This window comes from Sycon ciliatum, chromosome 1 (assembly GCF_964019385.1).
Source record: "Sycon ciliatum chromosome 1, ocSycCili1.1, whole genome shotgun sequence".
Taxonomy (NCBI): Eukaryota; Metazoa; Porifera; class Calcarea; order Leucosolenida; family Sycettidae; genus Sycon; species Sycon ciliatum.
Genome location: NC_088643.1, coordinates 49,825,319 through 49,842,965, shown reverse-complemented (window position 1 = coordinate 49,842,965; position 17,647 = coordinate 49,825,319). Strand labels below are relative to the sequence as shown.

Genomic DNA, 17,647 nt, shown 5'->3' with positions numbered 1-17,647 from the left:
AGGTGGATGACCTGCTAAAGTCCATTTTGAAAAAAATCATCTGAAGAAGATTTGCTACAAGCTGTACCTTACAAAACCCAGGGAACAGAGCTTTTACAGTCCTCTATCCATAATCCCCTCATGCTTCTCTCTGGAATATCCAGTCTGACTGCTGCACTAGAGAGAAGGAATAAAACCTACCACAAATCGACTTGACAGCTTTTCTAGGATGACTTTTTCATTGAGTGCAAGTTGCTCTCCGCGGTGCTTCTTGACGCGCTTCTTCTCAAGTTTTTTCATCGCATACATTTTCCCGGTTGCCTTGCTTTGGCAAGCACTGACCTAAACCAGCCAGAAAACAGGAAACAACAAGACATTTTGGCAGACAGGCATTCACACAAAAACTCAATGTCACAAGTGGAAAAGGAGAAAAAATGCAACAAACAAACGAACAAACAAAAACTCAAGACCAGAGGAATACTAGTATTAGTACATGACTGTACAAACAGCCGCTTGCATTGGTCAAGGGCAGGTTGATGATAGAGATAACTATCATTTAGAAGGTGGCCTCAGAAACTAACTCAACACGAGAGTGAAAGGTTGAGTCAGTATTCGTCACTATCAGGCAACTTGGGAAGCTTGGCATCAAGCTCGCATGCATCCTTCTTGCACAACCATAGTAAATAGAGGCTATGCGAACGAGTCATCGCGAAACGTTGCGGGTTCATCATTGGCTCAAGGGCGCTGTGCGGCATGACGTTATCGCATAACCTCTATACAAGGAGAGGATCTCTTGGAATTCTTTTTGCAAAAAATAAACAGGTCACAAAAGATGGATACATGGCTAGACCATAATGGTACACCGGATCCCACATGTGAACACCAATGTAAGCAACTTACAATGCCGAAGCCGCCTTTGCCAAGTGTCCGGTAATCCCGAAAGTTCACTTTGAACGTGATGGGCTGCCTAAAAAAAGCGCATCACACAGCACCAAAAGTGACCAAAATCAGAACCGATGCACAAAAAAAAACATTCGAACAAATACACTGGTACCAAGAGTCTATAAACAAGAGTATGCAACTGTGATCTATTTTCTATGGGCCAGATGCGCGGCGCACTGCCTCCATTACATTATGCAGGTGCAGTCCGCGCACTGCGGAAAATCAAACACCGCACTTTCCCTCTGGTTTGAAATGAACTTTCGTACGGAACTGGAGTTCACGCGCCAAAATTTAAAGATTGCGTAGGTACTGGAACGAATCGAGCAAACACGGATGGGCTCGTACGAGAAATTAGGGGCTTGAGTGCATGCTTCCAGAGCGTGATGGAGGGAAATTACATAATGAAGGCAGCGCGCGCGCACTGACCCATAACCACAGTTGCATACTCTTGTTTAAGCCTAGTTCAGACTATTTGGTTGAGTTGGGTAACTCCGCTCTTCTTCCTCGCTCACCGGAGGAATTTCTCTAGTCTCCTCGCGCAACTGGGGAGCACTCCAATGGAGAGAGAAAGATTTTCATAGGGCGGCTTGGTGTGAGAGGTGGACTAAGACTTGACGGCACTAACGGCGAATAACAAGACCTTACGGCCACGGAGCTGCGGGACTCTGCGCTGGTCGTCTATCCGCGTGGAGGCAAAGCAAACGCGGGCAACATTCTGCTGAAGCGAGCGTGGAGCTGAAGCCGGATTGGTGACTGACGTACCTGCTTACTCCACAACACCGGCGCATAATGATGTACGTGTACAAGACTTCGTGAGTATTCAACTCAAATTCGTGTTCCGTCAGCGTCAGTATCAGCAAGTACATGTAGTACAATTTGTTCCCAAAATAACTTCGGGACAGTCTGTTCATGGTTTTCATTTGTATTGGACTCGTTCTCTACACTTGCGATAATTTAGCAGCAATTCTAACGTTGTAGCGCTGTTCTCTTGTAATTTAGTGGAACCTGTATTGAGTAACTGAGTTTTATGTTTCGTTACATCGTCGACAGATCTCCTGTGTACCGGTTTTGTGGCACAATGATTATAGCCATTATATTTTGTCGTCTCCATTCTTGTGCAATCATGCATATGTAGGTTGGTTCTCTTCATGTCATTTTGACCAATTTCATAGATGTTGGTTGCCTTGTTGCTTTCTCTCCCCTCTCCTCTCACCCAAGCCATTCTGCATAAGCGAAGCTGTGGACGCAGCATACTGCTGCTACACTTCAACGCGGGAATGCGTATAATAATAATAATAATCACACTTGACGGGCGCGACGGGACGCAACGTCAGGATCGACAGGACAGTCTGACGGCGTCCAATGTGAACACCAGGAACGGGAACGCAACCGCACTGCCGTACGGATCGGGAAGCGACAGGAAGAGTTGGACCGATCCAACTTTTCATACCATAGACGGGCGTAGACGGGGACGCAAGCGTACAAAACAGCTGCATTTTGAGTGTGAACAGGAGACGGCGTCGTGCACGACTACTCCCGATTCGTACTTGGAAATTTTTAGCATTTCGAACACTGCGCTTCCCATGATAACTTGCAGAATGGCTAACACGACTTGAGTTGAATTTTAGCAATATAAGGTCTGATGTCACTTATGGTATTTAGGGATAGTTCAGGAGCATGACAGACAAACTGTTTTATCATTTCCCGGAGCTATAATTTGAATGCAACACCTTTCGAAGCTACTTTTTTGGTGTTCATGAAAAACCGGTATTGTGAACTTGATTTCGATTCATTCAAGGAGAAATAATTGAAAAGAAGTCCCGAAAAAATAGAAATTAGGTTCAAAAGTCACCCTGTCACGAACCGTGGCTTATGACTGGCATGTCGTGACGTACGAATCGTACAGGATTTTACAGCTCACCCCAGCCTTCCCGACAGGCCCTTACGTCCCGTACCGTCAGCGTTCCGTCGAATGTGAACTAGGCGTTATGCACTCTTGCTGGTACTAAACTGTACAGTGCATTTCAAAAACATTTGTGCGTAAACCTGCACGAGAATTCTGTATGGACGCCAAGCATACGCTCAAACCGGGATTAGGATACCCAAACTACACATTTTTTTCAAAAGAACTACCACAGTTCAGCATGCATGCACTCTTCGCACAACAACGGCATTTAGATCCTGCAATGGATACGATTTATCATTATTATAACGTCTAGGGAATAGAACATGAAACGATGCATATTTCGCTCCCGGACCGCCACCGCCTGTACCAGTCAACTTCGCGGCAGGAACGATTTGTGCACGCTCACATAATGTCATTGCTGGTCAGCCTTGATCGTGACTGTGTGTTGAATCGACCATGGATCAAGCATAACTTGCCAAGTTGGGTTGGAAACACACACTGTTTCGGGTAGCATGGTCTCATACTCTCATATTGTCTGCCCAGATATGCTTTGACTGACTGGTTCAAAGCCACAAACCTAACCAAATCCTATTCTTGTTACGGTTTGCTTTTGGAGAAATAGACTTCAGAAACATTTTGGAGGAGCATTCCATAGGGGACTGCCAAAAAAATTCTAAAAACTCAAAGTTCAACCCGTTTAAGGCCAAAAGCTAGACGTTCATCTTTTTTGAATGGACTGCAACTGGATCAAGCAGAATACTGTCATATTAGGACAGTTTCCGCAGCACCAATGGCGTCCGGTTAGGGCACGCTTTACTGTATATTTCAAGTAATCAAACTGCACTTACTTTTCCATCCATTTGAACTGCAAGTACCGCTGGAAATATATACTCTCAGAGAATCCTTGGAAAGGCTCACCAGCAAGAAATTCTTTTGCAGCCCTACCGACGGAAATAGAAGACAAACAGGAAAAATATTAAGTACGCCCAGTCTCATGTCTGTACAGTGATTCGACGAAAACTATGATTGCTCTGCCACCAGATCTTCTACCGGCCTTATGCTAATCAGCACAGATGTACCAAGAGCTAAACTGCCTCCTAGTTAAAACTGTCTGTACACTGAAGTTACATGCAACAATGCAATCATTAATCTTTTTGTGTGGTGAGCTAACTGCAAGCAAAAATCATACCTGTACAAGAAGAGGTACTAGTAGTACTAAGTGCTCGTCTACTTTGGATACTCAAACGTAATTTGACTTCCTGGGAAAAAATTAATTAACCAACTTCTCACCAAGCCTCACAGAGTTCTCTGTAGTCTATGACCAAACTTAGCTTGCAGAGCATTGTTTTTTTTCTGGAATCACACATGATTTCTTACTTGACCTGTATAAGGGGCTGTCCGAGGTTACCGATTAGTTTTCAAAATGAGAATCTTTTGGGTTTCGGGGTGGGTGGGTTTTAGAAGTTTTAGTTTCGAACATACTTGTAATAGTTGACCACAGATGGAGAATGCCCAGGTACTACTTTGTGGCGAAGATTGACATCAATACGGATGGGGCTGAAAAATACGAGTACTTTTCGTTTGAAAAAAATCCCGACCGGCAAGCCTGGATGTCCCCATAGCCACTATTATATATTAACCCGTTGGAACCCCAAATAATCCTGATAATTGTATGCAACTGCAATTGCGATATATTCTTTACCTTATTTTGGGCATACTTTTGGTGCTCGTTATTAGATTTCCATAATCTTGGGCTTCCTGGAAAGCTCTCCGCGAGCAGAGTAACTAGAGCTCAAATTCGACGCCACAGCCGTCACATACTGGTATCCAATGCCATGGCGCCTCAAACAGTCCACAGAGCTGGATATACGAGCAAATTTCCTAGACGCCAGCCATTTCACTCTCATTCATCGCGGAACGCTCATTTTTTTGCGCTGAGTTTAGTTATATGCTGGCCACTTGCAGGAACCATGCCTGGATGAATCAGCATGTTATCCAAGGGGAAATCCCTCACTCAAGGCCAGTCACTGAGAAAAGAGTTCGACTTTCGCCGTGACTGAAATGTCAAGCACGATATCTCTACAACGTGAAACCGTAGGTCTTCGGCGATTGTTGCATTAGAATGCTGAGCTCTTCGGCTTCTTCCAAGATAGTTCGAGCGTGGAAATTCATCAAGATTCGAGTGAGTTACAAACGTTTTAGTCCATCGACGGTATACCGTCATTTTGACTGTACGGGCTCCAAAGGGTTAAAGGTATACTTCAAAGTAATAGAATAGGTAAACAACTGAATGCGATGATTTTCATGAAGCACACACGTACAAGCACGCGGTGTGTGGTTGCTTGGATAGAAAGCTATCTGCAGGGGCGTGGTGAACATACATGCATGCCCATTACGTACAGTGCTGCTGGCCAGAGAAATCCAACCTCATGAGTAAAGTAGCACCGCGTTCGAGTGCACAGCAACAGAGTTTGTAGTGCTAGGGCTGGGTAGCGCCCGGCGCTACTTTATTCACTAGGTTGGATTTCCTTGACCAGTACTGTAGAAGCAGAATAGACAGCAACAGAGAGAGAGAGAGAGAGAGAGAGAGAGAGAGAGAGAGAGAGAGAGAGAGAGAGAGAGAGAGAGAGAGAGAGAGAGAGAGAGAGAGAGAGAGAGAGAGAGAGAGCACACACATAGCCGTACCTCCGGCAATACTCAAACAGCGACGCCCTGCAGGGTCTGTCGGAAACTTTAGCCTGGACTGCCTCCGCCTGCTCAGCACTGACACCTTGCACAATGTTCTAAAACAACAATCAAAACACATCTAATAATGACCCAAGATACCAACAAGTTACCAGCACAAAAAAACGAGCAAACCAAATTAGACCCCTCAATAGTACAAGAGGTAGTATTACTACTGGGCCTGGGGCCCAAAATTCATACTTAGTTTTACTTGCAAGGGCAAGTACATGTATTATTACTAGCTTTTTTTATTAGTTTTCCATGTGCTGTTTCTATCACCTCTCTGTTGTACTTAATCCATTGTCCTTGTTCATTTGATTTTGCCTGTATTTCACCTGACGGTAAGGCTTGAAAGTATACTACTAGTGAAAACTTTCAAGATGTGGTTGAAGAGCCTGAAGTGTGTCCTTCTTCTTAGTATTATAGTATTAGCAGTATTAGCAGTGGCAAATTTACGCTTCATTGGTTTTCTTCTCATGGTGAAACCCAACTATGCATGCTCATTGCCAAAGTTCAATTCCCATACCTTTCCATTTCCTCAGGCTTGTGCATAGCTTGAATAAGAAAAGGGGGGCACAGTTTGGCTGATTTAGATTTGCTCAGCACATGGGCATTCGTCACTGGAGTGAGGAACCAGTGCCAATGGCAATGCCAATGGAGCAAGCAGTTGCAGGTGAACAACTAAACACAACACCAGAGAATTCTTGGATACTACTACTAGTAGTACATGATGTACAATGATGTTAGTCTTGTCACATGCAGTACTGCCAGTAGGACATGCTGCTGTTAGATACTTCCGATCACGTGCTACCAGATGTATGCAACGAGCCAGCAAAGCCCATGAAAAACGCCTCGCAAAAGCGTGAGCATACCACAAAACTGGTGGCACCACAGCAGGAATCAGAACCAGAGCAACAGAGTAACAAAAGGACACTTTGACTCAAGCCCCATACACGTTTTACAGAAGAAGTAGAACAAGCAGCACATTCATTTACAACTGCTGATCAACTGTGCCGGACGGGCAACAATCAAGCGCTAAAATTCACAAAACACACTCACCTCAGGATCAGAGAGGAAATCTCGGAAAACTAGCTCTGCCAGCTCACCACGTTTTTCGTTCACTGCCACAATGTATTCACCCTGGACAAAACACAGCGAAAAATAAAGAATGGGAAGGAGCGCCAAACTGCAATCGGTGATAACACTAGCCGCACAGAGTTCAATCGCTAGTTGCACCGCTGCTAGGGAACGTGCCAGGATGCCTGCGTACCGCTGCCCCAACGAGGACATAAAAATCCCTTCTCCACATGCATTGGCCAGCATCACATCATCGATACTCATCTGCACTACCGCCAAACAAACAACACACGTGCAACAGAACTCTTCCGCTAGGCTAGGTAACTGGAGGAGTACACTCACCACTCTCGCTAGGAAGGTCACAGTGCGATTCAAAACAGGATCCCGCGAGCAGAAGCGCTCAAAGAGTTTCTTCCCAATAGGCTGGCGATCGACAACATACCTGTAGCTGACTTCTGAACATGACAGTGCGAACAGAACCCAAAAGCAGAACAGCGCAACACTCAACACTCGTTTACCTAGATCCTACACAGCATGACATGTTAGCACACACCTACAACGGATCAGAACGAGATAAAGAACGTACCACGCAAGCCAGAACGAATGGGCGCAGACTCCACTATGTTGGGCAAAAAGACAAGTTTTCGCCACTTTCTGCTTCGGCCCCTTTTCTCCGCACCTGTGTGACACACAGAAGTTGGAGCAACGGGCGGCAACGCAGCCAGCCAGCAACGAAGCACGGACAAACGATATAAGTACTACACGGATTCGGACACACAGCTACGGGGAGGTATGACCAGGGCACAAACCTTCCTTCCTCGCCTTCACCAGGACAGCGTCGGCGATCAAGCTGTCAATTTCCATTCTAAACGCTGCGCCTCTTCGTCGTGCGAGACGAGATCAAGCGGGACGAAATCAGGCGGCGAACATATTTTTTGGATCTAATGTACTGTCCCGGTTGTTCGCAGCGCCATCTGCTCAACGATTACAGGTACCACTCCAACACACGATCGTTACAAGTCCAGCGCACAACAGCGCACACCAACTCATTGAAGAACCAGAGGAACACACTTTTGCAATGACGCTCCACACAGATCCACTACAGTTGGTCACTATCTCTGCTCTGGTGCGAGTGTAACGGCTATGTGCCACTACTACAACTACAAAATTTAATCTACGCAACACTGGGCCAGCACGGCTGTTACAGCGTCGTGGATTTGAGAATCAAACAACTCAAGTCAAGGAAGCAAGAATCTCACACTCCCAAGAATCTCACACTCGGAACGCTGGTGAACATGGGGACAAGGCTCGGCTAGGCTGTGTACAGTGTAGTACCGCATGGACCGACTAGTCGTCGACTGTACTTGACTGACTCGTAGCGCTTGCGTGCTACTTGCGTGCGACGAGTGTACAGACAGATCTGTACCCGTCGATCATCGTCGCGTCGTGCATCAGACTGTCATGTCAGTGCACATGGGGATATGGTGCACGGCTGCACACATGTCTGGAGAACTGACAAAGACCTGGCACTGGCGATAGTTGAGTGTACGTGTCCATCATGGTACATGGTGTACGAGTGCACAGTCATGTGCGGCGGGGAGATTCTCTACTGCACGACATGTCGACTGTCAACAGTGTTGTACCAAACATGTAGCCTTTGTAGGCATACGTACATGCCGATCTACGACTATGACGAAGTATTATTATGTATCATACTGTACTAGTATTAGTATTACAGATTCATAATCACAGTCTATCAGTATGACTAGTCTGAGGTGAGGCGTTTTGGCAAGCCGCAAAGTCGCGGAACCGCCATGCGCCCCAGCAACTCACTAGCGACTCACTCTGTATCCTAGTACATGTACATAGCACCCACAAGCGGTTCCGGACTCCCAAATTATGAATACGATTGAGTCTATGACTTCTTTTGCATAACCGCTATCCCTTAGATACAATTGGGTGACCTCACCCATTCCACAATACTCTGCAAATTTCCGAACCATTCCATTACCGGTATATATACAACGTTTCGGCCAATGGCCTTCTTCAGGTAGTCAATCCCTTAGTTTGCACTAAGTCGTGTACTTCAGTGAAGGCAAATCCCACTACTACATTGTACTGTCAGTGTCACTACACAAACACAGTACATGATGTGCAGGTAATACTCCGACTCTACACAGCCTATACTCTATTACATTGTAGGCTATAGCCAGTAAGGCAGTATAGGCTACATGCTACTACAAAAATAAAAGGTGTTTATACAATTTTATTGAACGAACAAACCGCTGATGTCATGACACGAATGCTGCATGCAGACAAAAGACGATTGTAAAGATGTTTCAGATCCTGCACAGTGTGTGATATCAATGATCGACCACTACATGATACACAAGACCACGCGTCAGTTCCTCCTGGAACTAGTCTACCAATATGGCAATAAGGCCAAAGCCAAGGGCCATGGTCTACTGTCAGTCACTACAACAGCAAAGGCATGCACACCTGATGCTCAGTCCGCCGACCGCCACCAGTCCAGGGGTCACTGGGTCGAGCCACCCACTACAACTACAGTATTACTATTAGTTAGTATCACTAGCGCATGAACGAGTCGGATCGGGTCGAGGAGGCACTACTAGTATCAGTATTATTCTACTATCTGCCTGGATCCTGTGTGTTATGCAGCAGCAAACGACATTGTGGTCGATGAAGTACAGTCACAGAACACATGACATACATGTAGGATTGGCAGGACACCTTCCCCTAGTAGTAGATCTACCTGGCACACTGTCTGCATGTCATCAAAACGGAGTTGGTTATACGAATCAAACCGTCTTGTGGGAAACTACTGCACGTGGTGGGTTACAGAGTAGGACTGAACAACTAGGAAGGATTGTTTTAGGATCATGATCGACATGCTGGCACCGTGCATTGTGCTGCAGTGGTGTGAATAGCCCAATAGTGCAATACTCAATAGGCCAACCTCACATGACATGTGACTTTCTGTGTCTGAAGGAGTTGATGTTTTCAAAAACGTTGCCCATTGTTACTCAACTGGTTATGATCATAATGATGGCCTCCTGAAACTCAGTAACAGACACAGCTGTTCGTGGTGCGACGTTAAATAAACTTCAACAACGACGACAACAACAACGACGACGACGACAACAACAACAACAACAACAAAAACAACAACAATTATTGGCCACTGGCTATCGTGAGAATAAAGATTTGGAACAACTATCCCTGCCCACCCAATTCTTCCTCACTATTTCTCCTCTCTCACACTATTATCTCTTCTTAGCCACTGGCTATCTTGAGAATAAAGATTTGAAACAACAACAACAACAACAACAACAACAACAACAACAACAACAACAACAACAACAACAACAACAACAACAACAACAACAACATGTACATGCGGTGAACCCATTGCCTATCAGCTTTGGCACACCAAACCTGGGCAGCAAGGCCAGCATCAATGTCCCTGATGATGCCAGCACCTTACAGTGAGTCCATAAGGCGAGACCAAAAAAAATAGAGATTCCCGGGCCCTCCCGCACCAAAATCAAGCCAAAACCAATTTTTTTTTAACAGTTCATACATGTACAGTACTGTTCGTGTGAGTAGATCTGTGACGTGGAGTCACAAAAACCCGAGCTTGTACGGCTCCCTGATGTACAGATCACGGCCATCGTTGGCCGAAATATAGAAAAGTTGAACGGGTAAACCGCGTACCTGTTGTCTGTAAAAAAATGAATAAAAATTACCGGAAAATGCTGTAAAAAAAGTTCAACATGGCATGCACATTATAGTCATGTACATACATGGGAAAAATATATAAAATAAAATTCGCCCGTCCGCACCAATTTCACATGGGTCCTGCCCGGGAATCTCGATTTTATTTTGGTCTCGCCTAAGAAACACACACACACACACACACACACACACACACACACACACACACATACACACGCGTGCGCACACACACACACACACTTGTAAGTTGTACACACTTGTACACCACCACCATACGGACAGGCCGGAAGATCGAGCTGTTTGGCAGCTACATGTATTGCACTCGCAGTAGTGGCATTACGACAACTGAATATGACATACATGTACAGTTGTGGCAAGTGAAATCCGACACTTGCCATAGGGGACAGCGCCACAAATGGACATCAATGATGTAACGCACTGCACCAAATTTGTACTATAGAGCCGTATGCATCCCAAACAGATCGAAAGGTCACAGTGTAGATACACACAGTTCACAAACATAGTACACATAAGGAGTATTGGTATCCAGTCCACATTCATTTTTGCCAGCACCTTTTGAACTTTGACTGTGTTATGAGTACGAGTTTTGTCATGAGACAGATAAAGTAACACGTTAGTTGTATGTAACACATGTACTGTATGTACGCAGGGCTGCAGACTGCGTGGTGCAGTCCCTTATGCCAAGTGTTGGATTTCACTTGCCACAACTGTACTTTTAAATTATTATGTAAAGCAGCATTCAAGGATAAAAATGATGACATTGTTTCCGGAAAGTATGAGCCACACACCACTGTACTGATGTGCATGAACATGACACACTGTGCCGTTCTGAGTTAGCGCGAATTCGTTACCACTGAACTTCAACTCAGACATGTCATCCGCCGGCCCAGCAAAACTGTTAGCATCCTGGTGGCTATGCAGTGATCCACGGAAGCATGCACGCCAAAAAAATGATTTCACAGTCCGAGCTTGTCAACCTTATGGATTTCGTGTCATCCATGACATACACGGGTTATGATGCGTCCAACACTGAGCTGGCAATCCTACAACCGTGACTACTGACCTGTATGCTGTGCAGAATGGCAGCTGTCACATTGTGTGGGATACGGTATAAACCATAAAGTAAGGTAAGCTCACACGTTCGCATTACCACCTGCTGTACAAGCACGGTATAGTAAACACTAAAATGATTACTCGCAATCTCAACAATCTCACCTCCTCTTTCATTTTTTTGCATTATTGAACAGCCAAATGGTACCGTTCACAACTTCATTGATAACGTGTTACTCACAATCTCTTCAAGAAAAAAGCACACTGCACAGGTCGTGCATGGCCTGCATAGCTATGAACTACAAGTACATATACATGTACATGTTACTACCAAAGCTCACACATGTTCCGAGGGCTCCAATTCAAAACGCGATAAAGACCAAACCGGAGCTTTTGCGCTTTTTTGTCACGAAAGAATTCGTTTTCACGCCACGGACGTCCATGTGTCGGTTTTACGGGTCAAAACACGATACTAGTACATTTTGCGGAAATTTCAGGAAGAGCATTTTTCATTTTTTTTCTTTTTCAGTCTGCACTGCAGCATCAGTGACTTTCATCGCGTTTTGAAGAAGAACACAAACTTCAGGCATCATTTTGACTGGGATGTACTAGTATCGCGTTTTGACCTGTAAAACCGACACATGGACGTCCGTGGGGTGAAAATGAATTCTTTCGCAACAAAAAAGCGCAAAAGCTCCGGTTTGGTCTTTATCGCGTTTTGAATTGGAGCCCTCGGAACATGTGTGAGCTTTGGTAGTTACTACTAGTAACATGTACACCCAGTCAAAATGATGCCTGAAGTAACACGTTAGTTTGTGTTCTTCTTCAAAACGCGATAAAAGTCACTGATGCTGCAGTGCAGACTGAAAAAGAAAATGAAAAATGCACTTCCTGAAATTTCCACAAAATGGATCTCGTTTTGAATAGGAGCCCTTCATATATTTGACATTGAGCTCAAAGAAGAGGTGAGAATTTGGTGATGATACGACGTCCACCTTTTCCCCAGGAGGAGGGCATCCGTATGACAATGAGACAACACTACATACATGTACATGTATCTTAATAGTGCTGTAGCTTAGCATGGTGAGAAACGGGGGTAGGACCTCTTTGGAGGAGGGTGGTGTGGTAGTACATCCTAGTTCACTCCACATTCAAACTTTTGCTGGCACATACAGGCATGTGCACATACTTGTAACGTTACATGTACATGTACATGTGTATGTGGACTTGAAGTACATGTAGCTACAGTGGCTGCGTGTTACTAAACGTACACACACATTCACTCACTTTTAAGCTTTGTTACCTACCTTGGATTTAGAAGTATTTAAAATTAAAGAACGTTTTTAAAAAAACCACAATATTGCGTTCCATTTTACCACTCCGCTCTATTATTACTACCTACAGATCATAGATCATAGTAGCCAGAGGGCCAAAAAGAGGTGACAGGCACCTGCAGCAATACACTATATGAATAGCAGCAGGTGCAGGTACTGTACATGTAGAAACCCCAAGTGTTACATTTTCAAGTCTGACAAGTCGAAACGCAGGGCCTGGGTGATCTGGAGAGGAAGGATGGCAAGCAAATGCAAACACCTCCCAGCAATCTCCTGGCCGGGGGACTGTACACGTGCGAGTCAATCAAGTGTGTACATCCGGTCACACTGTCCTATGTGCTCTGCCCTACTTGCTCTATGGCCAGTGACAGCAGGGAAGCTCTGGGCACAGTCCTTGTCACAATGCATATAGCAATGTCGACCTGGCTAAGGGATAAACCCAAGTAGACATCTCCTACTCTGACATCTGCCAGCTAGGCTCTCGTATGGTATGAAAGTTCGGATAAAAAATATCAAAGACACAACGCCGTTCTACCCGCCACTATATTCATAGCATGCAGTCCCAGACACAGATAGTTTCTTCATCAAATGTCGATATTGCCCAGTTGAATACATGCACTCGTGCCCCCCCCCCCCCCCCCCCCCCCCCCTGTGGCCTTATTCAGTCGTAGCTATAATCAGCGCAATCTCCCCAAGGGACACAACAACAGGCACTCCCAATGAACTCATTACAATAACAACAACACCTCTCCCAGAAGACAAAATGAAAGGGAGATAGGGGGTACCCAAGATAGTGTTGGACAAGTTTGAGCACAGGGTTTGTTCTGAACTGATGGAAGCTGCCAGCTCCAAAGACAGACACTCTGCATTAAAACATAATAATAGTATGCTTCGAAGTACATGGCACATGTACAGTACTCAGTAGATATTTCAGCACCCAACATCAGATAGCCTCGTACATGAACAGACACTCTACAAGTAGCTTGGGCAGCCGACATTATGCACTACAGCTGAAACGTTGGCATATTTATTTTATCTATACCCAACACAGAACTGAAACATAGCCAATACACGACAGTGAGTGTGAGGCCTTTGTATGTGCTAGTGGCTCATCAAAACTGAATTCCAAGGGGAAGCTGGCATAAAGATTTCATTCAGAATACTTTTTTGCCATAATTTATAATTATGAGGGCAAGAAGAAGTGGCTCCCAGGGAATTCAACATAACGCTTTCTACACACAGGAAATGTAATTCAGACGACAAGGTAACACTACACAACGTTCATGACAAGACAACTTCCTGTGCTGCCAGAACATCCACGCAAATAGCACGTCCTATGTTTCCGCTACGGAATAACACCACACTGACCAGAGCAGTATGGTATCTTGCCTTTTAGCTATTCACTATTCACTACAGCACACACAATGTACATGATTGTACCACTTTATGTACTCACATAGCTACGTGACTGACTGTGATATGGTCCAACAGGTCTGAAAGTAGCAAATTCTACGGGGCTGGCACTTCTCATGCAGATCCAGCATGAGGTGAGACAAAGGCATGTCGCTCCCATGCTGGTCCCTGGGCTCTGGAATGATAATTATTAATATATTATTATTGCATGTACAATGAAAACTCCTTACACACCTCCAGCTCCTTGCACCCTGGCCTGGGAAAGGACCAGTGCCCCTCACTAATACTAGTATCACTGCAACATGTACTCCACAATGGCTACAGGAACAGCTGATGTATATTATGTATACTGTATACTACTATTACTAGTAGGTACATGTACATAATTTTATTAGATGTGGACCACAACACAGGCTACAGCTACATGTACAATGCCTCCTCCTGATCATCTGATGGCTGTGATGGCGCCCATTGAATGTGTCACCACTCAGCATTGCCCATGCCAGTACCACAGTGTGGGACTGGGTTCATGCTCATAGTCATACTCACTACACCACCTAACTGTTATTAGGAATGAGAGAAGCATACACATGCTCCAGTTAGGGTTGCCCAGACCAATACAATTGTACAATGCATGGTCGATCTACTTATGGACCCTTATCCAGTGGCAAGTGCTTGCCACTTACACAGCACAACAAACCAAGAGCCATGACCACTGACTCCATCAGACAACCCACAACTTCCCCTAGAGCCTCTCCAAATCCCGGAGCTTCAAGGCCAACCTAAAGAAAACACAATCCAATCACCCAGACATCCACCCCCATAGCATGTAACTTGTTGCAAAACACAGCCAACAGGCAATGTCACTGAAGAGTGAAGAGAAAATAAAAGCCCAGTGCTTGTGAAAAGGAGGTTGGGACTATGGATGGCAGCCAGCAGTGGGCCAGACTGACACAGAACTACCACTTGCAAGTAGTTAATGAAAACTGGTAACTGCACTTGCAGTGCAGGGTGGGCGCTGAAGTTGGACAGAAGTAGATATTCGTCTCAAAATCATAAAGGGGCTGGCACCAGGTACACCCTAATGTCACCTATTACGGCTTGATAGCTGCCACACAACACCATAGTGAGACATCTGTCCTCATATCCCAATTATATACCATTACAAACTGCCTGTCCAGCCTCTAATAGTAATAGCCCACAAATTGCACATTGACAGCACAACGGTGTGTACTGCTGGCTCTGGTTACATACTCCATGACGACAGCAGCACTTGGCAGGGCACACTATTATCTCTCTGTACACGCCAACGCCACACCATATTGGATACCGTAGGCATACTAGTAATTGCAATAATACAAGATCAGCCCTCAGCATAAAAAGTCAATGGACATTCCACTGCGTGCGAACGTTCGTGAAGTTGTACTTGTATCGCACCCGACACACGTACATGTACATGTTGTAATGGGTAGGAGGAGCGAAATAGTCTACGTCTGCTGGCTTCCCTAGTCTTCTTTCTCACAGTCACACCAGAATGAACGGACTGCGGCCATGTAAACGAGCAATTTGTCATGAATTCTGCACTCACGATCCACTCGACAAAGCCGTGCGAAAAGATAAGGAATACAACTCTTCGTGCAGAGCAGTCGCATAATTATGCAGTAGACACGCGTGGTGGCAAGAAAGCGGCCAGCGAATGGGTATATTCTAGCGGGAGAATTACAAATTCCATCTTCAGAGTTCGGAAGGGGCGGCATTGGATTCCGTGGATTCTGACGAAGAAATCCATGGATAGAACCGTGTTTGCATAGTATGGAGTTCTAAAATGGATGGAACTGTGTGTAATCGAATGCCCCCCCCCCCCCCCCCATGTTTTCTTAGATGTGCAGAGCCCGGGAATGTTGTGGTGGATGAGGCTGCAGCAGTTGCTGTTCAGCAAGCATATTTGCTAACAGATGACACGAGTGATGAAGGAACGTTCTTTTCCTCCTCACAAAGGTTATTGTTTGGTGTCGGTCCTAAAGAGGCTTGACTCTGTATTCATGAAATGTGCACACAAAGCAGTACTGCTATCCATGATCTCTGATGACACCAAGACAATTTCTATAGGAGCAAACTCACTTCCATTATACATTAGCAAGGCTGAGCCAAAGCATGGATTTCCAACTTGGGATGCATTTTTAACTCGCCCCTTCCTGCCCATGTCGAGAGTTCACCCCTGGACAAGTTTCCTCTCAGGACGGCATGTAAACAATGTGTGTGTGTGTGTGTGTGTGTGTGTGTGTGTGTGTGTGTGTGTGTGTGTGTGTGTGTGTGTGTGTTCACTAAATTCAACTCCAATGGGCATGGGCTCATTCAGGAGTGAAAACTCCATGTCAACTAGAGGTGAAACGAGTACTGTTTCTGCGTGGTCCATCTCTTTCCCCCATTTCAGTTTCACAATGCATAGTTCGCCAAACACAAACGGTCCGGAGGCAAATTAGGGGAAAAAGAAGGATAATTGGCTATAACCAATGTACTTGTACACGTTGTAATGGCTAATCCAACTCAGAATAAACAACCCAGTTTGGGCAAATAGGCCTATCAAAAAGTGCGCTCCCCTGGGACGCGCTCAAGTCATTTTTGACGTTCCCGTGCACGTCATTCACCAAAGGAGGATGCATACAAGTATCTCTGCGAAATGGACATCCTATCTGTGCATTCTGTGATGCAACATCTGTGTGGTGTAAAATTATCACCCCTAGAATAGTGTCTGACAATAAAATTCAAAACTTACGAATTTTGAGATCAGCAGTCAAGCCCTTGGATGCTGCCACATTGGGCAGGGGTAATAGGTCACGCCACTTCTTGCACTTTCCCTTCCCTTGAATGTTGCCTGCAATTACCATGCAAACAGGATCGCGCGTTCGGTGGTCAAGAGCCGGAATTCGAAAACGTCCCTGCATTTTCCGCAGTTCACAGTTTCAACAAGTTGTCATGCACCTTCTGAATTTCAAACTTACCACATCGAGCTTGCACAAGCTGCGTGTCGAGGATGACAGCCTCCAATGAGGACACATTTATTCCGCTTGCCATAAGTCCATGACCCCAGAGCACATCAGGGCAGCAGTGAACACTACCTTTCAAGGCTGTGGTGGGCCATTTACAATCGATTCGAATCGATTTGAATCCAGAGTATGAGGACTGAGTGGTTCAGATCTGGTGCCAATAGTGGCAATACACTGTTTATAGATCTTCACAGCTTTCGAAATTGAAATGCTGTTTGTTCCATATTCAACTAGTTCAACTCCGAAGTTTTACCATTGTACACAGTTGACTACCGGATATGCAGATGTGCTGTTTCCCAACACAAACGGATTCGATCAGTCCCGTATTCTGGTATTTTTGAACCTCCATCTTCCTCCATTCGACATTCGTACTCCACCTCTGGATCCTATCCTGTACT

At 45.2% G+C, this 17,647-nt stretch overlaps 1 protein-coding gene across 2 annotated transcripts in view; it reads right to left on the bottom strand.

Annotated features, from left to right (window-relative positions):
- Nucleotides 1-17,349, bottom strand: part of LOC135830873 (G protein-coupled receptor kinase 6-like) — a 23,271-nt gene extending 5,922 nt beyond the window's left edge. The window contains exons 1-8 of one of the 2 annotated variants that reach the window (XM_065343083.1): nucleotides 17,205-17,349; nucleotides 16,979-17,077; nucleotides 6,971-7,083; nucleotides 6,611-6,691; nucleotides 5,513-5,610; nucleotides 3,676-3,768; nucleotides 880-946; nucleotides 181-321 (exon numbers count right to left, since the gene is read on the bottom strand). In XM_065343083.1, the coding sequence (XP_065199155.1) occupies nucleotides 181-321; nucleotides 880-946; nucleotides 3,676-3,768; nucleotides 5,513-5,610; nucleotides 6,611-6,691; nucleotides 6,971-7,083; nucleotides 16,979-17,077; nucleotides 17,205-17,277 (765 nt within the window). In that variant the 5' untranslated portion in view covers nucleotides 17,278-17,349. Of the gene's footprint in view, nucleotides 1-180; nucleotides 322-879; nucleotides 947-3,675; nucleotides 3,769-5,512; nucleotides 5,611-6,610; nucleotides 6,692-6,970; nucleotides 7,084-7,214; nucleotides 7,308-7,437; nucleotides 7,868-16,978; nucleotides 17,078-17,204 lie in introns of those variants that run through there. The other variant, XM_065343084.1, reaches the window with a different exon arrangement.
- Nucleotides 17,350-17,647: the final 298 nt, after the last annotated feature.